The sequence below is a fragment of the Chelmon rostratus genome, chromosome 7 (genome assembly GCF_017976325.1).
Source record: "Chelmon rostratus isolate fCheRos1 chromosome 7, fCheRos1.pri, whole genome shotgun sequence".
In the NCBI taxonomy this organism is placed as follows: domain Eukaryota; kingdom Metazoa; phylum Chordata; class Actinopteri; order Chaetodontiformes; family Chaetodontidae; genus Chelmon; species Chelmon rostratus.
The window spans coordinates 10,807,925-10,834,363 of record NC_055664.1 but is presented as its reverse complement, the minus strand read 5'-3'; the positions used below and the strand labels follow the sequence as shown (position 1 = coordinate 10,834,363).

At 42.2% G+C, this 26,439-nt stretch overlaps 1 protein-coding gene across 2 annotated transcripts; it reads right to left on the bottom strand.

Moving 5' to 3' along the window:
- Positions 1 to 1,896: 1,896 nt before the first annotated feature.
- On the bottom strand, positions 1,897 to 25,961 carry LOC121608940 (Golgi integral membrane protein 4-like). Of its 2 annotated transcripts, none has more exons than XM_041940382.1 (16): positions 25,310 to 25,961; positions 13,031 to 13,105; positions 12,645 to 12,694; positions 12,363 to 12,416; positions 12,106 to 12,256; positions 11,563 to 11,645; positions 11,304 to 11,387; positions 8,294 to 8,497; positions 7,935 to 8,189; positions 7,478 to 7,764; positions 6,749 to 6,825; positions 6,579 to 6,658; positions 6,157 to 6,366; positions 5,915 to 5,983; positions 5,712 to 5,807; positions 1,897 to 3,159 (listed from the first exon to the last, which is right to left on the bottom strand). In XM_041940382.1, exons 1-16 carry the CDS (start codon positions 25,494 to 25,496, stop codon positions 3,004 to 3,006), a joined length of 2,118 nt encoding a protein of 705 aa, XP_041796316.1. In that variant the 5' UTR covers positions 25,497 to 25,961; the 3' UTR covers positions 1,897 to 3,003. The 2 variants fall into 2 exon arrangements, with proteins under 2 accessions (XP_041796316.1, XP_041796317.1); XM_041940383.1 differs by having other exon boundaries at positions 6,585 to 6,658.
- Between the last annotated feature and the right edge of the window lie 478 nt (positions 25,962 to 26,439).

The following is a 26,439-nucleotide window of genomic DNA, read 5'->3' as shown; positions in this document are numbered from 1 at the left end:
TTCCCAGGCGAGCGAGTTCACACACAATCTTCTCACCTCTCGGTTCCCAGCCAGACAAACAGGGTGGAAGGAGCAGAGCTGGCAGGGTTTGTACTTGGGAACGTTTGTGGCTCGCAGTGCGGCGTGATCAGCTGAGCGCCCATAATTTGTAAACTCAAACATGAATATTTATGTTTTCCTCCCTCCTGCTTGATGCATATTTATGGCCGCTGCGTCTGTGTTTGAAAATAGATTTTGACAGAGGAGTATGAGCTTGGTGCAAGTGAAGAATACGTGCGTCTATCCATTTTATTAGTCGTGTCAGGCAACAGGGCAACAACAGCAGCGGAGCATCCCAACAACTTCCTCTGGATGCTTCGTGGCACCTCCAGCTGCTCGCCAGCAAAATGCACAGTCAGTATTCACATCAACAGCTTGGTCGAGGAGCAGCCTGCTGGGCTTCTCGCTCTTGAATACATATTTATGGAAACACTATGAAGCCTTCACCGCTGAAACCTCCTGTACTAGTGCATAGAGACACACGGAGGCCAAAGGTTTGTCAGTTTGAAAGACAAGCACTCGGTGAAAAGCTCTAAGTATTGATCTTTAACTCTGAAAGAAATCACATACCTAAACTATGAAGAAAATGAAAAGAACTTTAACTATTATTTTGATTAATTTATAGAACCTCTGAATATTTTTTAAATTCATATTTCAGAACTTATTTTTTCAGTTCCAGCCACTGAATCTTCATTTACAATTAAACAATTTATGATTTTTCCCTTGAAATGGCAAGAAATACTGAAAATGTTAAGAATCATTTGACATATTTGAATAGCTTGATTTGTCTAAACAGCAATCCAAAACCCAAAGATATTCAGTTTACAATCAATCACATCACAAAACAAACAAACCCTAAACACTTGTCCTAACATTTAAAAGCTGGAACTGGAAAATTTCTATAATTTTTCCTTTGAAAATGACTCATACAATTAATGAATTATCCAAAAAAAAAAAAGTTGACAATTTCCTGTTGATCCACAAATCGATGAAATGACTCATGTTTATGATCATTTCAGAGAGATACTTTCCTCATGGAGCAGCAGGGCTGGTTAATCGTTGTACAGTCCTGCAGGCTTGCATCAGGAGGCCTTCTTCATCCTCCTTTTCCGACTGGGCGGTTCCCTGCAATTAAGGCTCACCTACACCTGCTCGCCCTGCCAATCAGCCAGCACAGCTGCAGCCAATCCACACTCATCAACCACAGGATAAAAGCCTTGTCTCCTCACCAGTCTTTGCCACACTGTCATCCTCACTGACCTGGTAACAAGTCTTGGCCACTTTGCTCGTCCTCTTACTTCACTACAGCTTCAGGGTTTTGTCCCGTCTGTTTTCTGAGTGATGAATCTGTTGTTCTTGTGTCTCAGAATTGGCTCTGTTACCTCTGCCCAGCTCGTGAACACTTTTTGTGACAACAGATCTTTTACTGTTCTGATCCTCCATTCTCTGTGTTCTGCATATGACGTCCTTTTCCCTCTTCTAGCTACTTTTCCTTGATTTTGATCAAGTCTATTAAGAAAAGACTCCAAACTAAACCTTTTCTACGCTTCATGAAGTTTCAACATGTCAGAAACACCTGAGTGTTTTATACAATTTATGTTTGTTGGAGCAGGGATTGCTGGGACTGGCTGGGGAAATAAAAAGCTTTTCTGAGCTTGTAGACAGTTTGGACTGCTTTTATGACGGCCGACACGTAAAGATAACATCCTAACGTCCTAAAATGAACTTTAGGCTTTAAGTTACTACATACACAACACTCTGCTATTTTAACATCCATCTTAAGGGCTCATGGCTCTGTGTCAACTTGAAATTCTTGTCAAAAAGGTGAAAGCAGAGAATCAGACAACACAGTCTCAATGACCTGAAATCCTTCCACCACTTTATTCCACACACACCATTCAGGTGACAAACTTGGTTCAATATAATCAAAATCCCACTTTTTTGTATCAAATATAACCAGTGGAAAAATGTACAAATTGTCAGCATTTATTTTTACTATACATTGTACAGTAGACTAAAGATTCTGCAGTAAACTGCATTATTTTTGTGAACTGAATTCACACCAGCAGTTGACATGAAACAGCCCTCGATTTAAGGCTACGCTGAAGCAGTATGCAAGGGGCACAGCACTAACTGGCGTGCTCTTATCGCTCATGTCCTACTCAAATGCTTTTCCAAATGTAAAATGACTAGAACCAAGAAGAGGTTTCCAAGAATGGAAAGGCACATGTCAGCGTGACACTTTCAGCACAGAACGGCTTCACCAGAAATGTCTCTGTTGACGGGCATTTGCAGAAATATCTGGTGAAAACACTGTGCATCAGCTTCAAGAGGTTGGTAAAAGCCATTATGACACAAACTAGTTGAGTCAGGGGAAATAAAAAGATCTGTTGCACCTTTTTATGATTGTCAGAGTTGTTACAATCAACAATAAATAACAGAAAATGACTTGATTGATTGGAATGACAAGATGTAAATTTAAAAACTCTGAGCTCTACAAAGAATACAGCTGTTTGCATAAAACATACATTTAAAGGCCTGAACGCGAGGACATCAGAATAACATAATTTATCTTTGCTTTCTTTACACATACTCATAGACAGCACATGATGAAAATACATTCTCTGCCCGTCTGCTGCGAAAAAAACAGATCAGGCAATCAGGCAGACGTGCGAGTAGACAGGAAGGCAAATGAGTTTAAAACAAACAAACAAACAAACAAACAGTATACGTCCCATTTCTGACCCATCAAATTCTGTCCATTTCCACAGTGTAAGCTGCTCAGTTCCATCCCACAGCGTTTGGAATAGCATACCATCTTCCAGACATAATATCCTAATTTTCCTACTTTTCTGAATGGATGGCTGGTTTTATTCCTTTGGGGAACAAGGGAAAGAAAGACCAGGTAGGCTCCGAGGCCAGCGGAAAAGGCACTGCAGCTGGTCAAAGTCTGCAAAGTCCGTCTTACATCTCTGCCCTCCGATTGGTTCCTTTGTCTCGACCAGCCGTATCCTCCTCTGCCTCCTCTTCTTCCTCCTCGTAATTCTCTTCCTCGTTGTTCTCGGCCTCTCGTCTGTGATCCCCTTCTTTTTTTGGTCCCTCCTGGGTTTTTACTTCATCCTGGAGCAAATCACAAGCACACCACATGACTATTTAAAGGCCTTTATGTGCAAAATATAGATTTAGATTCAGAGTATGAGGCTCGTGACTGTGACGGGGGAGAGGGTGTTCACATATCAGCACGTTTCTCCTGCTCATCTGTGTGTAGGATTGTAACACAGGATTTTAACTCCACTGTAAATAAATGAAAGCAGAGATGCTTGTGTGAAAGGTTCAGCTGAAACACCTCCGCCACAACGACTGCACAACAGTGGATGAATGAAGCTGAATGGAGTGAAAGCTCGGCTGAGCTCAAATTACAGAGAAACATAAGTACGTCCACTCATTAGGTGACTGGGTCTGGGCCCGAGTATGAAACACAAGTCAGTAAAAGAAGTTGGGGGACAAAGGACCTTACAGATACGCCATCATATCAAGTTATATGCTGCCTTTGTCAATTACGCCCCAAAGCTCTGGAACGCACTACAGCATCTACAGCTATCAGGGAAGCAGCTCACTAAATATTATAAAGAGGAAGCTAAACACTCAGCTCTTTACTTTACCCTTTAACTAGATCTGACCTCCTGATGCACATCTGCACTTCTTTTAAATTGTTTGCTTGATTTTATGCATTCTTTGTCTATTTTCTTCTATTTTTAACTTTTTTTTATTACAATAACTCAGTGGTTTTATTTTCCCTCTTATGTTATGCATTTTTCTACTATTATTATCATGTGGATTTTATTCTCCATCTAACCTCACATTCATTTTCTATCTCTGTTTTTATGTTCGTTATGCGATTGTGCATGTGATTTCCTCGTTGTAATGCTATTTTTAACTTTATTTTATAACTACTATCCAGTGGATTTATTTTGTTCTCATATGTTAGTCATTCGCCTTATGAAAGACTGGGGTGTGTGTTTTTTAACCCCCACAGCACCACAACAGGGTGTTTTTTTTTTTTTCAAGGAAGCTTTGGGCTGTGCTCAACACAGATAATACCCACAGTTAGGTTAAACCCATGGGGAGACGTTCTGGGGGAGGCTTATTTTGGTTAATCAAGACAGGAGGTGAATCTGCGTCCAACGAGAATCTGGGAGACTCGGTCGTGCTTGTTTGCTTGAGAGGCGCCCTCTTGTAGAGTGTGCACACAAGGCCAACTACTTTCTGGGTTCTCGCCTATTAAGTCTCAAATTGCTGACTTCCATTGTATTAAAGGAATAATAAAGTTTGGTTAGGCTTGTATTTTCATACATAGTTTTATCTTATCATCAAATGGGGTTTATTCATCTTATTTCACATTAATTTTCTATCCCTGTTATGTTCTATTTTTTATGTGTAGCACTCACTAGTCATTTTTTGTTGTAAAGCACTTTGAGCTGCTATTCTCTCTGATATCTTTTATAAAACCAACCACAAACTTGGATCACAAGATGAACTAATAATGAAAAACAACAACAACAACAACAATAACAACTAGAGGTTCTAAATAAATTAATGTCACTCTCCAAGGAGGTCAGGAGTCAGGGTCAGTTACAGAACAGAAAGTAGGAGGCAGTCACTTCTTAAAATGAGCTCTTGTCAAGACCAACCTAGCGTACTATGTTACGTTCCCATTTCCAACATTGCATGAACAACAGTAGTAAATATATGAATAGATTTTGAAATTATTAATTGCATGTGAGCTTCTCTATTCGAACAGATTTCCTCTCAGTATGAATTAAATAAACTAAGCCCAGGTGGTAACCAGATACCCCAACACACTCAACACCTGATCCCCCTCTTTTACCAGAACACACACGACAAGGTTCAAGTTACAGGGCCAAAACACACACACACACACACACATACACACACAAACACACACACACACACACACACAAACACACGCGTGCACACAGAAAGAGACACACACACAGACACACAGACACACACACACACACACACAGACCCACACACACACACACGACTGTAACTGTGTGATGTGACTCAGGAGCTTGCAGGAACAACTTACAGGCTGCAAGGAATAAAAATGGATTCACCAGTTATGCTGTGTTAATTATTCTCTCTCTGTTGTTACAACAAGCAACCACCACAGCTGAATTCTGAAACTGTGAAAATGCATATACGCGCAGCCGCCTCATGACCGATGGATGCTGGATCCAAGAAAACTGACTATAGTGAAGTGACTGGGACGATCCCCTTACAAATATCAAGTAATCATGATTTAGCGTTCTGCACTGTTATGGTTTAAACAGGTATTTGACTTCTACTGATGTCTGTGTCTCCTGTGAAGCACAGCTACTTCATCTCACAAGAGATGAGTTTCACTGGAACGGCATAATGTGCACAAATTATCACCACATCCCCCCTGCACAGGCACCAGCCAACAGGAGTTACTAACAGCATGACAACCCTTCTAAACTTACTACCCACACTGCCAGTACATTTGTCTGTAGGAGCACACACCCAAACCTTGGATTTCACCTAGGTTAGGAAGGTGCTAGATGAGTGCATACCAGTTTGAGTCGTGGGAATAAAATGTGGTCCTGAAGAAGAAGAGAAGAACCCACCTGTTCTATGTTCTCCTCGTTATATGGATCCTCTCCTTCCTCCTCCACCTCCTCCTCCTCCTCTCTCTTCTGCCCACCAGCTATGTCCTCCTGTGCCTTCAGGACACCACCAATGAGACAAAAGAATTAATGTAAAAAAACCCAAACATTTTTGTAGTAAAATTAAAAACATGTACGTTGTCACACGTCAGCGTGTCACACACCTCGTCCTCTCCTTCCTCCTGGTATTGGTCATCCAGCGTGTCTTCCTGTTGATCTGGGTTTCCAGCCATCTGAATACACACAGAGAGGTGTTTTTTTTTACCCTACCCAAATGTGTCCAGTCAGTTTTACCCGGAACAGTTTCTCTCTCCATCCCAACCTCCAGTTCTTTTCCTGCTGTAATCTGTGCAGTCAGAATGCCTCTATGTATCTGACCATTGCTGTTCTCTGGCCCCTTACTCACCACCAGCTCCTCCTCCACAGCGGGCTGTCCGGGGTGCGGGTGTGTGTCCACGTGCTGGGCTGGCGCTGCCGGCTCCTCTTCCTCCTCCACCGCCTCCTCTTCCTCTTCTGCGAGCCTGTGCTGCGGCCGCTCATCCTCCGCCTCCTCGAACTCGTCCTCTCCTTGGTTGTTGGGGTCGTCCTCTGGGTCCAGCTCACCATCTACTGCACCCTGCAGAAGAAGAGATCATAGTGAAATAGCACAGGATTGAAGAGAGCGAGGAAGAGTGTTTGCATAAGTAAGACAGTGGGCAGGGAGGATGAAAGAAGTGATTTCTGAATGGATGACACCTGATACGTGAACGTTAAGTGACTGAATGAGCTGAGAGGACACACAGATGACGACACCTGTGTTAACAGATGGAGTGAGCGGGATGTACGGACCGTCACCTGCTGATGCGGCGGCACTCTGTGATCCTCTTCGTGTTTCTCCTCCTCCTCGTGTAACATACGAACATCTCTCTCTGTTAACGCGCAAAACATATTTGAGGTTACATCGCTAACGGGATGTAATGATAAACACCATTTAATATCTGTTTTACTGGTAATCTCACCTTCTTCGTCGTCAGTGTGACGGTCCTCCTCTCCTTGGACAATATCATTGTCCATGTTCTCGTACTCGGTTCTCTTCCTAATAACAGCGATGACAGTACAGGGCAGTCAGAAGAGCGCAGGCCACATCACAGCAGAGCTATTATTGCTGAGCCGTGCATGTGTACAGTGTTTAAAATGTATTAATGTGTATAAACTACACAGAATCTTCTCTTTCGTCTTTGAACAAATTTAATCAAAGTGTCACATGTTTCCTCCTGGATTGCGGGTGTGTGTATTACTGCGTGTTACTGCCAGGATCAGAGAATAATTAGTTCAGTGAGCAGAGAACATCAGAGTGAATAACTACTTCCAGGTTTCAGAAGGGGGATTTATTATTGGCTCAGGTTAATCAATGCAGCAGTGGTCTCATTAAGTGTTGCTTTTGACATTTCTTTAGAAAAAGATCATTAAGAAAAATGGCAAAGAGCCACGGTCCACTGAGCTGCTGGTTCTCCATCTGCATGTGGCTCTCTGAGCAAATGTAGCAATAAGACTACACATACAACACGAATCAGGTTTGGGTCAAGTTAAGATAGATAACTTACTGATGCTACTTTTCAATGATATGAACAGGACAAATGAACCTGCATTCACCTTATTTGCATTCGCTTAGCAAGAGAAATAACTGAATGTATGTGCATTGCTTGATACCTCTTAGTTTAAGTAAGGAAGTTTTTTTTAAATCTGACCTTTGGTGCTCCTCTCTCAGCAGCTGCTCCCGTCTGTCGGCCTCCCTGTGCTGCTGCTGCTCTCTCTCCTGCTCCTCCTTCAGCCTCTGCTCCCGCTCCTTCAGCACCTTGTCTCTCTGGACCTGCAGGGCCTCCTGATGCATCTGGATCTGCCTGCGCTCCTCGGCCCGTCGAGCCTCCAGGCGCTGCTGCTCCTGCTGCTGCTCGTAGGCCGACTTCACGTGCTCCACCTGGGCGTGCGCCTCGTGCTGCAGCTGGGCCTCCGGATGCAGCTCTGGATGGGGACCCTGTTGAGAAGATGAATGGATGCAAAAAGGAACAACGTGCAGAGAAATTGTTATTAAGGAAGCTTCAAGATTTAAATGAGAAAACAGTCTCAACCAGTAAAAGTCAAATGACATACAAGAAATGGAAGCTAGTTCAAGGCCTGTTCTAACTGTGTTTAACCAGTTCTGACCGGCTGCGGCTGGCGTCTCTGTCGGTCCAGGGCGTTCTCGTCCGGCTGTTCCGGTTCTGGCTCCTCCTCTTCCTCCTGCTGCTCGTCCTGCGGTTGGTCCGGGTCCTCCTCCAGCTTCTGAGGCTGTCCTGCTTGAGCCATCTCCTCCTCCGCCAGCTCCCTCCTCCTCTCGGCCTCTCCCTCTCCATCCTCCTCTTTGTCTGACAAGGTGTGCTGAGACTGGGCATGCCCCTCCTCCTCCTGCTGATGGCCCAGCTGAGGACAAAGTAGCAAGAGGAATAATTAGATTTGTGCATTTTCATATTTACAGTATGCCTTTTGTCTTGATAATAAAGTGAACCCAAAGAATCCCACATTACCCTGGACTCAGTGTGCTGGTGACCTTCCTCACGGATGGGCTCCTGTTTCTGTTCTGTTGGTGGCTGCTGGGCTTCATGAACGTGGGACTCTGGTGCTATGGCAACGGCTTGTGGCTGCAGAGGGATGGGGTGTTCTTCAGGCTGTCTCTGACTGGACGCCCTGTTCAGGGACTCCTTCAGCTGCTTGTAATCATCCACCTGTGCCTAAAGGAAGCAACATACACGATCTCAGGAGGGCTTAGAGAGAAAATCCTGGGGGAGTCATGTGATGCTCAGTAAAATTTTGTGTTATGTGTGAACCTCCAGGACTTGATAGCAGTGCTGATATGATAACTTCTAACACTTTGCAAACCTTAAACATACTTTTCTATTTCTCTTCAAAACCCCATTCCTTATTTCAAAAGAAGCCTAAATTGTAAAATGGTCAACATTGTCTTAACACAAGCTGGCCGATAAGACAGCCGTGCCAGCTTTCAGCACTTTACAATCCTTCAACTCCATCCAAATATTCAGACAAACCATCAAATAGTAGAGATTCTTTAGTCTGGACAAAAGTGGCGGACTGTCCGACAGACCAGCATTGCAGAGAGCCATGCTTCTAAATGCGGCTAAAGAAGTACTGAATGGCCAATTCACCTGCACCTGGAAACACTAAATTGATCTAGCAGAACATTTTAACCCATGTCTCTTCAAAGTGACCACCCGCTTTAGACCAGTAAAGCATTAAATAACACCACTCCTGCCATCTTGATATTTTACCCTCTAGTGGCTTTAAAAAAAAAACCCCCGGCCTCGATCCATCCGCTCTGAACAATTTTAGATCCATTTCAAAATGACCTTTCGTTTCTAAAGCACTGGAAAACCTTGTCACCGAGCAGCTCCTTCACGATGTCAAAGGGAAAAATATTTTTGTTAAGTTTCAGTTTAAATAGCTTTGGAGGTATTTCCTTTCACTGTTACACAGACGACACACAGACATGTTTCAGTAAAACCAGATGACTTCAGCAACCTCAACACTCTCAACTGTTCAGCCGCTATAAAAGACTGAATGTCACTAATCTTCCTCGACCTAAATTCTGACAAAACTGAGCTCATTAGTGGCGCTGAAAGCACTACAAATGGCTTTCCTCAGTGTATGGCCCACATGCCCCCCGTGTCAAACCATAGTCGAGGAATGGCTTTACATCTAACCCTCAACAACAACAACACCGTATCAACAAATTTGCTGAATCCTGTTTTTTTCAACCGAGAAACAACATACAAATTCTGTTATATTATGTTATTGTTATTATTGGCTTTTGATCTAAAACTGTAGATCTCACATCACTCCTATTTTAGCCTTGCTGCACTGGCTGCCAGTGAAGTTCAGGATCGATTCTACGATTCTTTTAATCACTTGGCTCCTGCCTACATTTCAGAGCTACTAAAACCTTACGCCATCACAACCGAAACCTGCCGGTTAAACCGTGTGCCAAACATAAAAACAAAGACGACTGCTCTTTTGCTGTCCTAGCACCCTGACTTTGTAACAATCTTCCCCTCACATTAGATCAACTGCATCCATTGAGGGTTTCGAAAAACATTTTTAAAAGTCGATGTGACTTTTAAAAATATTTAATGTTTAAGTTGTCTTTCTATCATTTCAGGGGTTGCTCTGGTTGGCGAATGGTTGCTGTCTGCTTTCTGTATTCATATGTGTGTTGTATTTGTATGAAATTTGAATGTTTCTCTCTGGAATACTCTTTGCACTTGTTTTTTTTTATTTTCTGTACTGATGTTGATGTAAAGCACTTCGTAACCTGCGTTAAGAAGGTTCTATATAAATAAAGTTTTACTAGCTTACTGACATTCTTTATGCAATCCCGATTCTGAAAGTTTGGTCACTGCGTAAAACAATGTGATAACATGCTAATCCTTTTTGGCATATACTCAATTGAGAACAGCACAAAGACAATATATTTAATGTTCTACCTGATCAACTATCATTAATTTCTGTAAATATCTGCTTATTCTGAATTTGATGCAGCAACACGTTTCAAACAAGTTGGCACAGGAGCAACAAAAGTTGTGGAACGCTGAAGATTCTTGCTGAATTCATCCCCCCCCTCTCTTTGTTCCTCCATTATAACTTTCTGGCTGATCGGCTGGAAAGTGTTTTAGATGCACTTCTCTGACAGCCTCGACTAAACCAAACCCCCTGGAGTGACTGAAGGAAAGAGTTGTGTGTGTGTGTGTGTGTGTGTGTGTGTGTGTGTGTGTGTGTGTGTGTGTGTGTGTGTGTGTGTGTGTGTGTGTCCGTCCAACCAGAAGCACTGATGGAAAACCAGGACAGGCTTTAAAATAAATTAGCAAATGCAGACAGACAGAAAGAGAGGGAGGAAGAGAGAGGAGAGCGAGTGAGTATCCATCAATGCAGACAGAAAGGGGGAAAGCATTTCAAGCAAAGCAGCGGAGTGCTGTGTGTTCAATAAACCATTCAGGCATTTCAAAGGCTGGTCTCCAGGAGAAGCAACATCTGATCTAATTTCCCCAAAACCAAGCAACAGCTCAGACATCTTTATTTTTCTCTCCTGGGGATTATACAGTCCACTGCAACACACATATTTTCTGCTTTATTGAAAAGGTGAAAGTAAAGGTTAAAGCAAGGTGGAGAGGAATGCAGCGCGAGCAGGAGAATGCTTTAGTTGCACTTGATCCTGGGCAACACTAACAGGAACTGCACATCAGCTGTCTGGTTGATCTACTCCATTAAAACTGTCCTCGTCTCTTTAGCTTCACTGCTAACATTCTGAAAAGACAAACCTATTCTCGAGACAAATTAAAAAGCAAGTCTCAGGTATTTCTATCCACAGTGTGTCAGAATCTTCCCTTCAGCCTTTAATGACTCCCGGCAATAAAATTTGCAACACTTGCTGGGGGGTTTGACCAAAATACTTGTGATGCAGCAGTTCAGCATCAATCAGCTGACTGGAGTAAACAATGAGACTGCATCTCTGTGCTGCTGTCCTACCTGAGCTGCAACCAGCGCACTCTTGTGGTCTTCCAGTGTCAGTGCAAGGTGGTCATGGGCTGCCTTTAGCTCCTGATGGCGAACCTGAACACACAAGTGTAAACAGAACGACATGAGTAGACCATTTATTTTTATCTAAGGCTTAAATTTTACAGCAAAAAACTCTATTTCAGGCAGCACACACTTTGTGTCTGTTCTTACTGAAAGCTGACACGTGTGTGTCAAAGAGGAGGAAAAACGAGAACGGATTTGGTCTCACCTGTGCATCCTGCAGCTGTATGTGAATGTCATGGTGGGCTTTCCTTAGCTGTTTATTCTCTTCCCTCAGATTATACATACTATCTGCCATCACAAACAGCAAACACATTAACAGAAAGCATGCATCTGGACAGAAAACACATGAAACAAGAACAATATTCTACTGCAAAGCTGTGGCAAAAGTAATCAGAACCGTTTTTATCCTTATGACTCATGTTACAAACCCTGGTTCCACTTGTCAGGTCATATCTCTGCTCCAAGCACTGGCAACATACTTCTGTCTATAAATAAGTAATTTCAAGTAATAAGGCTTGGAGTAGAGGACAGTTTTAACTACTTGCCAAAAGGTCTATATGGAAGTCTGCACATACAGCACTTACACTTCAGACATGCAGTATTGCATTAAGTCAGAAGATGGAGTCAAAGAATGTTTAATGATGACACCACAACAGAAAAATGTCTGCGTATGTAGCTGAGTGGTGTTAAAATACAGTACACACAACAACAAAAATGTGTGTGTGTGCGTGTGTGAGACCATGAGTACCTTTGAGTTGAGAGATTTCCACCTCTTTGACCTGCTGCAGTTTGTCGTAGCGCTCCCTGTGTTCATCCAGCAGCCGGCTGTGGTCCTCGCCCTGGACTTGGTGCTGGTCCTGCAGCTCGTAATACTGCTTCTTCAGGTCTTCATGCTGGTTCTGACAAAGATAAAAAAAACAACACTGTCATCATATGGTCTATGGTTTGTTATTTCATTACACAGATTAGAGTTTGTTTGTATGAAAGGATTATGAAGATCTGTACCTTTAGCATCTGATGCTGCACTTGTAGAGAATTGAATCTGCTGCTGGAGTCTTGCTGTTAGAGCATAAGAAAAAAGCCCAGACTTAAGGACACTGTTAGAACAGATACTGATGACGGGATGAATTACGTGCGACGGTGGCAGCGGCAGTTGCAGTATCTGAGCAGCACTTTTCAAAAACACAATGAAAGCACTTCACAATTCAACTAAACGATGCAAACAGGAAAACATTTTTAAATGATGACACTTAGTGACAGCAGAGGGGTAATTATGTGCAAGCATACCTTCTCTTTATTGAGTGACTGCTGTGCTTCCAGTTTATAAGACAGATAATCTAGAAAAGGGAAACAGCACAGGTCAATCTAATTCACTTACTTTACAAGATGAAGTTAATTTGGAGGAGGGAGAGCGCAACACTGTGATACTGCTTTACATAAGCATGAGGTTCATTCTGATGACTCGTAAACTCGATAAAAACTCACACCAACATTTTCATAAACACCCCCCATCCACTCACAAAAACAACGGTGGGTGCCTGAGCTGAAAGTTTTCTCACACATCACTACCTTCTTACAAAATAAAAAATCATGAGATACGAATTTCCTGAAGCTCCTTTGAATGGACATACACCTCAAGAGTCAGAATTGAGTGTAGATGTCATTTTTCTCACCTTCTTTGGCCTTTTTGTGCTCCAACCTCTCCTTCTGAAGAGACTTCTCTAACCGGGAGCGATGCTCGTACACCACTGCACATATAAAAACAGACATGGAGGGGGAACGAGGGTGTGAGAGAGAGAGAGAAAACACTGAGGTTTAGTGAACTTTGTTTGGGCAAGGTGGAAGGTAAGCTAAACAAAAAGAGAGCTAATACACAAATATGTACACGGCACAAAACGTATGCACCCACAAATGCTTAAACAGCCGTTGCAGAGAGTTAGACAGAAAGCGGATGTGCATTTCATGGTTGATGCGAGAGCCAGGTGTGATATTTATTCATCCAGACTGTGTACATGACAGCTCCTCCATCAGCAGGAGGATGCGGTATTCCTCACAAGACTTCCAAAGCTGTTTACAAACACTGCTACTGCAGTTTGGTTCAGGCTGCTTCTGTGCCTGGTGGGTGGTGTCTGCCTGCCACAAGCAATACCAAAGTCAGGAGGAAATACAGGTGATTTGAAAGCAGATGGAGCGTGTTTCCACAAGCCGATTGGATGTTAAATAATTTGTACATTAATCTAGCAAAAAACAGTCCCCAAAGCTCCTTCATAAAATGAAAGCTTGTGTATATCTCTTTATTTGAACTGAGATCCTGCTTTAGCTTGCATTAACTTGTAATCTATCCAGCTGTCCTCTTCTTCACTCCCCACGCTGTCACACACGTCCGTCTTTTTCCTTCATTTTTTTTTAAACCTTCATCAGAGTCAAGTTGAAAATGGAAATAATCCCCATGGAGAACCGGGGCCACTGTAGCAGCAGAGACAACACAGCATAATCCAGTGTTCTGAAGATGATAGTTACACACACAAACGACGCAACAAATGAATAAGTGATGGCAGGTTTGCATGCTGCAGGTCCTTTTTTGTCAACATGCTCCATTCACCTGCTCAACCCACCCATGCGTTTGTCCTCACTAATAAGTAATCTACTGAGTGAAGTGCGACGCCTGCGTGTGTGTGTGTGTGTGTTTGTATATATTCTGGCAGAAGGATGGTTGAAAGTAACAACCACCAATTCAAACAAAACAAGTACGAAGAATTAAATGAGCATCTAAATGCATCGTGCTCACACTTAAGAAACACATTCCAAAAAAAATATTGGATGAACAGAGTCATTCATGAAAGATAAAACTTAACGCAGTGTCTTGTGAATATGCACAATACTCATTTCAAACATGAACTTTCATTCAAATGCAGTTTTCGTGCTTCTGACTCAGTTCTCGTCATATTCAGCTTTCATTCCCCTGATTTAACAGGATACCAGATGCAGCATTTTAGCACACATCTAAACTCCACACTCCCGTTCTAATCAATACTGTTGTCTGTGTCTAGTCTGCAAAGGCTTATGGTCACAGCTCTGTCGTGTACAAGCGCCTGTGCTCTGTTGTTATAAGCCCACGTTTGTTGCACATATGTATGTTCTGTAAAGGTCCCACAGAATGCAAAAGGGTTCAGTTCAGTGACATATATACACACTCAGATATGAGAATAAACATATTCAGTCGATAGTGGTACATCACCTCAATATCTTTCTCCACTCGATGTACAGTTTTACTGGTCTAGCATTCTCGTTTGGATCTACAAATATCTTCTAGTGATAACAGAATATCAAAAGGAGTAAAGCTACTTTAGGCAATTATCACATATTTTTTAGAAATGTACATTAGTTACACTTTATGCATTCAAAACTGGCAGATCATTTTCACATTTAAACAGAAAAGTGTTAGACTGTTTGCAACTTTGCAGTAGCTTTCATGGCCACGTTATTTGTGTCACTGTAAAGCATTTCACGACTTTGTTTTTGGTATCAGTGACCGTAATAGTAACTCCCATCAACCCCTTCAGTATCAACACCACTCCGTGGCCCTAACTTCAGTTCATTTGCTGAAGACATGCATTACCTCAACACCTCAATGTGAAGACAATTTAAATACCATGTACTCTGGCACTATGTTGTGGTCCTGGGCCAGCCTCTGACTCACCCATCTTAAAAAAACAAACTGGTCTGTGAACAGTAAGTCATCTCTTCCTCCACTTCCTTTCATGTTCTTCCTGCCTCAGGTTGGGGGCAGGGCCGTCTCTAACTGATGATGTGGCTGTTACTCCTTCTGAGAGCCAAGTCAACAGATTCCAGAATTAACTGACAGGTACGCAAGCTTCTAATAATTCCATGAAGATAACAAAACTGAGGAGGGGAAGGATAAAAGAGTCTACGAGAGAGAAACTGTAGGAACAGAGAATTAGCAAAAGAAAAGGAGAGTGAAACAGAGGAAAGGTTGCACGGATGAAATAGGCCCAAATAGGCAGGCCAAAATAAAAGACCAATTATGCAAAGGAGAACAATCCACTCCTCCGTGATTTGCAAATCTGCAAGCACGCTTGCTGCATGTCTGGGTACACGTCCAAAGCTAGTAGATTTTCACATTTGGATGTAAGTGTATGATGAGTTTCATGATAAACGTGTATTTATGTTTCTATAGCCACACCTTTGTTTGAGGAAGAAGTGTTGTTACAGTTGTACCAGTTTTCCCATGAAACCCCTGCGCTCCATAACAACTGCTAGCTGCGGCCACATGTGTCGGCTTCCCCAGAGGATTACTGGTAGCTGTGAATGTGGAGGGCGATATAGAGTCATCATGTTTCTACAACTGGCTGTGTTTTGTCACGAATGAACTTGAACACAACCATCTACTGAATTTTAAGATGTAACTGTATTTTAAGTTATTCCCCCAGGGCCAAATGCCCCATCTCACAATGTTTAACATAAGTGAAAAATAAGATGTGCAACCGCGTTGTTATTTAGATCCGCTGCAAAAGTTCACGGGTTCTTCCTTAGCCCATGCTACAACCACACACAGTTGTGTTTCCATCACTTTTGACATCACATACTTACATTCATTTCCTTGAGACTAACCCTAACCATAACCACTACTTGCCTGACCCTAACCTTAACCTAAACCTAACCTTAACCCAAGACTTCACCCTTAAAATTTAATGATTTATGTTGTTGGGACTTGCACTTTGTCCCCATAAGGAAGGCATGTTCAAGCAACTCTTGTCCCCAAGAGTAACACACACACACACACACACACACACACACACACACACACACACACACACACACACACACACACACACACACACACACAGACAGTAACTGACTTGGTATTAAGGTTTTATAAGGTAACTAATGCTAATGACTATCTAAACTCATAAAGGACAATCATTACATTCAGACTGAGTAAATGAATAGCTTGCTGCTTGTTTCATGAAAGTATCTTAGCCTCTGAAAAGGCAGGACATTTCTTCCTCTTTGCATGTGGTAGAAAACAAAAAGCTCTGTTCAGGCTTTCTGAGCTCTGTTGGACAAACAGTGGCATCAAATCTGACGAGGTTGTCTTTCTGAATGCGAGAGCCGTCTTATATTGACTAATTTTATTGTTTCAGGTATGACTGTGTATTGTTCTTAACAGGGGCGTGGTTTCAGCCTGGTGACGGCTGATTAATGTCAGAGCTTTGCCCTCCTTCACGTGATTTTATTAGTGAGCCCAGACTTAGTGGGCATGGGGGAGGTTTGGTAGTTGTTTTTAATGAGTGTTTTAAATGCCAACCTATAACCATGGCGGACCGCTCATGTTTTGAAGTGCTTTTTTTTAAGGAACATTTTCTCGGCCCAACCCATAGCCGTGACTACAATTTTGTGCAAGGGTGGGGTTTTTCTGCCATGGTGATATTCTTGACAATATGACAAAATACTGAACAATATTTTTCTTTTTCAGTTGTTCAGCTCTGCCTTCTGGGATTTTTGGTTCCTCTTGCACTGAAGCGGGTGCTTCTGCTTGAGGTGGCGAAATAAGTTTGTTGTATTGCCCTTTTTTGTTGTCACAGTCTTCTTGCATACGACCCTGGTTTGTTGTACATCTGATCTTTTGTAACCAAAACCACTTCCACACTACTCCACAGTGGAGCTGGCAGCAACGCTACTTTTGCTCTCAGCAGTGCGTGACTGTCTGAAATCAACAAGTCAGAACATTGCCATCATCATGATATGAATATTCTTTGTTGGCTCAACTAAGACATGCAGTACATAAGAGACAGTACAGAGCATCGATGGTAAAACGCCTCTTTCAATGGCTTAAACTCATCTAGGGATGAGTGTTTTCAGCCTTTTTCACAAAATCTAAGGACATAGGTCCAAGAGTTCCTGCCTAAATGTATAGTTACTCTATAGTTGCCCAATCGGACCTCTAGGTGCAGGTAGCCTACCAGTAAGAGCTTTTTTCTGGCTTCTGATTGGCCAACATGGCTTTAGGGTTAGGCTTATATCGGCTCCTGTTGGTTTGGTATGTTCTTAACAGTGCTTTGTGCTTGTGTCGACAGGATTTTTTGGGGGCAAAAGAGGAAAAACCCTGGTTTCAAAAATACACATGTATGTGTGGAATAGGCATAAATCAAATTCAGTGAAATTCTTGTCATTGATCCAGAAAATGTGCAGATTTAATAACTTCTTCGTGCTGCTGCTAACAACATCAAACCCTTTACTACTCCAGCCTTGATTTCTAACAGCGTATCAGTGCGCTCGTTCAGTTTTTTTTTTTTTTTTTTAGATTCTTATCATGTCTGGGTCACTAGTTTCTGTCTCCTTGATTTTATTCTTCTATGTTTGTTTGTAGTATTCGTTTTGTGTGAAGCACTATAGAACTTTGGTTTTGTGCTATACAAATAAAGAGACACTGTAATCAGTGAGCTGTTATACACTGTAAACACAGTTCTAGTGTATAAGACTGTACCATGTGACCTTCAGGTTAAATACCTGTAAAAACACCTGAAAAACCAACAAACTTCAATTAAGCATCTTCGAACATTCTTCCTTGTGATGTTTTAATGGATGCATCAACTTCTTCACACCGCTCCGAGCTTTATCAGATGGATGTCGAGCTCCATGAGATTAGGGATGTTTTATTTTGCTTGTTGGAGGCTCAGTACCTCTCTCTCTCTCTAGGGGACACCATGGACAAGCAGGACGACAGCTACAAAGACGCTACAGTCTAAGAAAGTCATTTGAATTTGCATTTGAATTATTAAAATCCACTTACAGTGCCACAAGGCAAAGTCATTACTAACATTGTACATTTCACACAGGAACTCAATGTTTTAACATCTATTTCTAACAGGACAGGGTGAAGAGAGGAGGATAAATGAAAAACTGGTCAAAATAAGAAAATATCTGCATTTCAACTCATTTTAATACATCACAAACAATACCCTCAAAAATGACCCTGGAGTTGAAACCACAGCTTCACTCAATACTACAAATATCTCATCTGCACCGCCACCTGCAGGTGTTTTAGAGTCCACCAGTTATTAATGAATGTTCCCACTGTGAAATTAGTAATGCAGTACAGACTATTCCTACAAACTGATAAGAACATTCCCTAGTGCTTCCAAACGCACAAGATTCATTTTACACCAACCCTTATCTCGTTCACACCTCAATGAGCTTTGGAATGAGCATTTATTGTTTGAGGGTTTCCCCATAGACCGACGAAACATTTCCCCCACTGTGTGGTTAAAGTGCATCAGCAGGGCGAGAACAAGGGAGCTCTCTATGGTGGTGACCTTTACTGGCCTACTGGTTTAGATGTGGAGTAGACTGGATTGGGTTTGAGTTGGCCAGTGGTGTGGACTGTGAATACAATCAATCACACAGAGAACTGGGCCACGCACACACACGCACACACACACACACTGTACACTGTCTTCAAAGGGTAATCCCACTCACACAAGTCAGTCATCTCTATCTATGAAGTCGAGTCATGTACTGGGCCAGAATTAAGACGCACAAGCTCATCCAGCACCACTTATCCGGTCACATAAGCAAAATATTTCAGAAAAAAATGTAGATGTTTTCCTGAGTCCTCAGAGATAGATATTTTAATTTACAAGCCACTGTTTCTTTAAACGTACTACAAGGAGTTTTTAACTGTTCATGGTCTCAATTTAATCCTGATGTCTCCATGTCTCAATGTGTCTGGGACGAACAAAGGTTTTCTCTGCAACTTTCCCGGGATGAAAGGGATTTGTATTTGTATGTATGTACAAGTATTGCTTAGTCACAAACTGAACTGAGTGTTGCTACAACGGAGTGCATCACTACAGTTACTTTCACTTGGCTGGCTACTCAGCCAGAGACCAACAAAGACATGATGCGTTAAAAACCAAAAGGATGCAGCAAACTCGATATCGACGGACGACACACTCTGTTTTTTCCTCGGTATTGCTGCATTTGTGAAAAACAAATCTGTGTTGAAGAGCTAGCTGTGTGGGGAGCTAACTGGCTGTAGGCAGAGTCCTGTGGTGCGTTTGGCTAACAGAGCTAATAGCAAACAGAGCTAATACGACCAACGGAACGAACATCTAACGGCCTATCTAATAGCTTACAGCTAACTGAGACTGAAAGGATGAGTCAGCCTTGGTCGGTCATTCAATAAATGGAGAGAATTGCTGGATTTGAAAGGATTCAAAACTGATCATGAATGGGGAAGATCAACAAAATTACTATTACCACGCCAGTGATCTGTTAGTTTAGGCTTAAAACACCTCATCGCTCTGCATCCTGCAAACAGCTGTATTTAAAAAAGAGAAATGGTATTAAAAATAAGATGCGTCTTGCTTACAATTACAGTTACATTTATTTTTAGCTTTCTCTCAAAAGGAGTAGGCTGGACAAACTTGTACAAAGCTGTGGCTTTCAAACTTCTGCCTCTCGTGGTAATTCCTGTGGCTTTCATTTTACCTCCTACTGGTAAACTTAACCCACACAGGTGCCTTTATACCCAGCACACCCATACTGTGGATTAAACTAGACTATTTTTTTTTATTATGCAAAAAAAGGTAACTCAGAAGATGCAGGCTGGGCGGTGTGAGTGCTCCTGGATTTTGCTGCAGCTTTTCCTGTCATAGACCACAGTATTCTCACTGCCAAACTCAGAGGTTATGGTTTGAGTTACCTCTCTGGCAGGCCACAGCGAGAGTTTTTCAATGACAATGTTTCTGACACTCCAGCAGTGTTCCACGAGTTGTGTGTCACCAATTTTATTGACGCTGGGAGAGAATCTTCATGTCGAGCTGCATATGATTAGTAAATGGCAAATGAGCAAATTATTCTGAACATTGCCAGAACTAAATGTATTATATGTGGTAGTAGGAATGCTCTTGCTGACGCCACTGTGCTCAACTCGTCTATAGATGTGACATCAGTTGAGCAGGTCACTAAAACCATGTTACTGGGTGTTAACTTAAGTGTTGGTCTGATCAGATTGATTAAATTGTTTCCAAGATGGGGAAAGGCATCGCTATTTGAAGGAAATGTTCTGCATATGTTCCGCCCTCTGTTATGATTGAAGCTGTTAGGCCACTTGTTGTGTCACACTTGGAGTGCTGCCCGGTCATATGTTCCAAGTGCTGCTGAACAACATCTTAACAAACTGCAAATTGTACAGAACGGAGCTGCCAGGTTGGTTCTACGTTGCTCTACGTTGCTCCAAATCAAAACGTAGTTGTCTGTTATTCATGGAAACTGTTACCTGGGGAAAAAAAACCCCACACACCACAATTTGTTTGCAACACATCTGTGTGTACGGGTTTTAGTCACTGGTATGTGACACGTCAAGTGGATCCTGTGCATCTGGAAGTACCAAGTTCATGCACTCACTGTATGATGTTCTTTCTACAGGTCTTTCTGCCTGGAATATGGAGCGGTATTTATTGTTACATGTGCTGAATATTGCATTTTCTGGTCTTATTGATGCTGTGATTTTTATTTTTTGTTGTTTTTGTGTGAAGCCCAGGTAGACTACCAAAGGTAATGGGGATTCAAGCATAGAATAAACAATAAAAGGTGGTAACCCAGTGAGAAACTCACTTCCTCAATGACCAAATAATGGACTTGAAGATGAAGGTTGAAGAGCAGAGAGATTTGGACATTTGAGAGTCCAAAACAAACAAACTCTAAAATCAAAGGAGTGATTTTGCTGCTGACAGCAGTGTTCTGTTGTGTGCTTTGGTTTATTTTTGTTTCAATCATTTTATCCCAAGTTGCTGTTTGGAAAGTACAGCAACTTTTGAACTTCTCATTCATTAGAGTAAAAATACAATAAAACAAATGTGAAAGTCTGTTAAATCCAGGGGAAAAGTACATCCCTAACTCAAAGCACAAAACTCTTTATTTCTTTTGGTCTCATGGACAAAAACAAACCATTCCATCTGCTGAGACAACAGCATTCATTACAATAAACAGCAGGCAACAACAGTGTCAGTAATGTAAGAAATATTACCACACTCATTTAGAGATGGCTGCAATTATTCCATTTGATTAATGTTTTGAAAAGGACAAACAATGATGTGTCTGTGAGTGTGAGAGAGACTGAATGTGCGTTAAATCACAGGGACACATTTGTCAGAGAGCATGCATAACCACGAAGTGCCAGTTGATCCGTTTAAATGACTGACAAACTGCCAGCCTGTGGGTTAAGTGGGCAACAGTGAATCAATACGATTGGCTGACAGCCCCCGAGCTACGGCCCACCTCTAAATATAGGACACGAAAAACAGCAATCAACAGTCAGCCATGGATATCAAGTGGCCCCGGGCCTTGTGATTGGCTGAATGATGCGCCGCTTCACAATAAAACTAAAGGTGTGGTGCACAAGTCGAGCGATGCATATGGAGTTAAGGAATACCCACTTCATTCAAACTGTCACATTATACTGCCATACTCCGTTTCCTGATACATCAACTTTGAGAAAAATGAAATAGGAGCCGTTTGAATAACTACAACCTGAAACGGACTCAAACAAGCAGTTTAGCTCGAGGGAAACAGATATTTTGTTGAGGTGGGATTTGAACACTGCCTTGTTCTTTTATCTTAAATGTGGGACAGCTGTCCACCCTGACCCAACTACCTTTGTCTTAGAAATGGACACAATAAAAGAAACCAAGCAATGGAGATAAAAATGACACATTTCTCTTATATAGCTCTCCACTTTGAAGCCCTAGCCACTACCACCACAAGCTATTATGCCATGTTTCCTATTTAACATAATGTACTGTAATGTAATTTGTCACAGAGTGATTCACTTGACAACAACACAGGCATATGTGCGTGTGCATCCAAACACGATTGTTAGGAGCTTAAGGACAACTCCATGGTAGGTCTGCTGGACCAAGCTGTGGTGATAGGGAGAGATGACTGCTACTTAGGTGGATCAAAGGCTGCATTAAATTAACAGGTCTGGAGCCTATAACCCTGACACACTATCTGACTCCCTGATGTGGAGACAGGCCTTGTTTCGAACAGATGAGGCCATGAAGGAGCGGGTTCTCCACCCAGCTGTTAATTTTAAACTCATGAAGGCATGGCACAAAACCTCACATCCTGTCAGCACAGTGGTGTGCGTTTAAACGGAGGGAGTCATTCAGTAAAGTCACTGTAGGGCAAAACTGTTTAATCTTTTGTAGAGGTGGGGCAGTTCCTGCAGTTAGGTTCCAAATATAAGAACATTTTGCAAGTAACACAGGGAGACATTGCGTAGGTGTCACAATCTGAGTGTGTATGTCACTATTTTCCAAACATGGCAATAAAGCAAGTAGTTTAGTACATATTAGTACAGTTTAGTACATAGAGTAAATTTTTAAGCATCTATGTCGCAGTTTTTACTGGTGGTCATAATGTTTCCTGTGGCTTAAAGACTTGGGATTCATTGCAATCAGATCCTTACAATGCAGGTATCTCGTCTCACTGTGAAGCGCAGACAGGCATACTGTAAAAGATTGATCTCAGATACAAATGCCAAACAAACTGGTCGCCCGTGCATCATAATGTCAACACACCACTGAAACTAGAGCAGAAACTATTTGTCGATTAATTGATAAGTAGGCCAACAGAAAATTAATCTTCACTGAGTTTTATTATCGATCATTTCAGTCATTTTTCTAGCAAATACACCAAACATTCCTGAGTTGCAGGTTCTTAGGTGAGAAGATTTTTGAGTTTAGACTGCTGATCAGACAAAAAAAAAAAAACAAAAGCCACTTGAAGACATCAACTTGGGTTTTAGGAAATTGCAGAGGGCATTTTTCTGACATTGTACAATCCAAACGATTAATCGACTAATCAAGAAAACTAGAATTACCGCTTGTGGTTGTTTGCCTCTGCCAGCCAGTCTAGTTGCAGTTTACTTCCATGGTGGCCCAGACTCATATAATATATATAGTGAAGACTTTGAAGGAACTTAAGAAAAGGTATTGAGTGTTTTTTTTTTTTTTTTTTGCAAAATGTTAATGTTGCAAAGGCTATCACTTAATTGACATGCATGATTCCAGTGAATAATTTCCTGTGAGAAACATGCTGTCTTCACTTTGAGACCACTTTTACAGAGTACAGAGGACGGATAGAGATCTTAATCACATAATGCAACGACAATCACATGAAGCTCAATATCAGCACAACCAATCAGCTTGTGGTGAGCTACAATGCTTCAAATGTGAACGCTGCTGCAAAGAAGCTGCAGATTGCACAACGTGGATAGTTCACACACATCTTAGACCCGACAGCACATAAGATCTATACAATCACCACAGTTTCAAAGTGGAAGCCCAAGATCAGTGTCACCACTTCAGTATTTGACCAAATGTGAAATATGGTCAAAATACCCTCTGTTCCTGAGTTACGGCATTGAATAATGGCCAGAAAAGTGTTTTTGGATATAAAATGCCATCACTTCGTTCTCCTCTGTGTTCTGCCTGATCACCTTTGACCACCAAATTCTAATCAGTTCACCCTTGAACATTTGTGCCAAATTTTAAGAAATTTCCTAAAGATGTTCATGAGATATCGTGTTCAAGAGAATGGGACAGGAAGTACATACATATATTGTAATGGATGGACAACCTGAAAACATAATGCCTCCGGCCAATAATCAATACATAAAATGATAATGACAATAACAATTAGTTTTATCCCTAACTAGGACCTGCTTTCAGTCCCCAATTTACATGCTTTTATATAAAAAACTGGATATCAGTTATCTATGTTGTAATAATAGTTTGATTACATGAGTAATGTTTGCAAAAATGGGATTTCAAACATGAGAAACATACTTATTTTGTTATATCTCAAGTTCAAGCCATTCACTTACGATGATTTAAACTACCTGCTCTGGTCTGTACAGCACTTAGGTCAGTGTGGGTTGTCTTTTAATGTGCTTTACAAATACATTAGACTGGACTAATACACTACCTGGCATTTATGTGGTAGGGCCTGCACTGCTTACAGGACTAGAAAAGACTATGATAGGGCCACATCAAAATCAAAGACAGTCAGGGCAGTACAGTGGTGCAGCACTCAGCTGGCTAACCCTGAAACTGGCTTTAAAAACAAGTTAATACTGTATGTGACAGTGCACTTCACAAACCTGTGTCTGAAACCAAGGTGGCTGTGCCCTCCTTTGCTCATCTGTTCCTCCAGCCGTGGCTGACACCAGCAGATGTTCCGGCTGACCCCCTGACTTTAACTTACACTAATCTGTAAAGTGTTGAGGTGAGCCTGGGGACACACTGACTACAACCAGCTGTGTGTTTCTGTGTGTCTGTGTGTGTGTCATAGCCTGTAGTCAGCAGTACACCAGGTAGTGCAGGGTCTAATTTCAGTCTTACAGTAGGCATGTGCAAAAGGAAGACAACAGCAGAATCAACTCTCTGCTGAACTTTAAAGCCCAATCTGCTCAAACCACAACCTGGTTTACCACAAGATTAGAAGGCCACCTGAGGTCAGAGGTCAAAGACAGGCTCATTGTAAATCACTGCTTGGCTATTTAGAGGAGTTACAGTCCAGTCCAGTCAGTCAGACAGCTTCAGTGTACACTGTGGAGTCATTCTTGTATTTGACACATACCCAAATAAGCGCTTATATTTAGGGGCATTATTTTAGTTAATATGACAGGAGAAAACTTTCACTAACCAAACTTGATGCCGAACTGAACTACGCCTCGTTACGACTTCATAAATTCAACTAAAGCTTGTTCTAAGCTTTGTGAGCGTTTGACACCAAGCACGACAACGACAACATCGCTGTTTCGTTAGTGAAGTCTGGCGCGGCAGTCGTTCTCACGCTCACTTCTGTCACCCGCGTGGAGACGGATCAACCTTCAATCACATCACCGTCACTGTGTTTACCTTGGAGCTGAGCCGAGAGGGACTCTTGGTGCTGCTGGTACTTCAGTGCCATAGCCTCCGTCCTCGTGAGCTGTTTGTGCATCTCATACGAGATCATCCCCCCGTACATCATCCCGCAGACCACGGTGACCAGCAGGAGACACTGGAAGATCCTCCGCTGCCTCCGGGAGCACACCCCGTTTCCCATGTTGGACCCGCGCCCCTCCCCGCTGTCTGCGCGACAAAACCCCGTCTCTGCTGCTGGAAACTTCCTACTCAACTTTCTACCTCCTGGTGAAGACCGAAAGAGACCCCCGTCCCCTCACTCCCCGAGCATTTCCAAGCAGAAAACGCAATTCAAGTGCTAATATCGGCCGATGTGTACATTATTTTAGCATAGCCGCATCCAGTCGCGACTCTCGCCTGCGACTTCAAAGTAGCCGCTCAGATTTTCGCTTGGCTTCACGTTAAAAGTCCGTCCCCGCGCGGCTGAAATGCAGGTCAAACCGAGGCTGGCGGCTCCCGCGTGCGCCTTCGTTTCCCTTTGCAGACTTTTAACTTCTCCGACGCAATTCAAAGACGCTGCTGGGAAAAGTAAAGTCCTCAAGTCCCCGACGAGGCCTCCATAGCACCTTTAACTTTAGTTACGTGTCAGCCCAGCAGCTGCCTGCCATCCGAGTGCTACTCAGAAGGAAGTCCCTCCTCCGAAAAATCATAAATTTCCCTATTCCCGCCCTCAGAGGAGTAGATTTTATCAATTGGTCGCCAGAGAGCTCGATCAAAAAGCAGCGAGGCACGGGTGGGTGGAAGGTTAAGACTTGTAGTTTCCCCTTTACAAAGACCTGTTGTAATCCTATGATAACATCTTAAGACCCTGTGCAAACACACAGGTAAAAACCTACAGGGCTATAGAGACATAGAGGTTTTCTGAAATACAGTGTCACCTTACAGTCGCTTTGAGCCCTCAAGACCCAACTTACAAATGTAAAAATGTATAATTGTTACAATTACTACTGTGTAAATTAAAATTGATAATTTATCACTGATGGCATTAGATATGTACTGAAAAGTAACAGCAGAAGGCATTTATTTATTCTACAAGTCATGATTCCCAATACAATTACGTTGTTTTCATACTAACTTTGCATAAA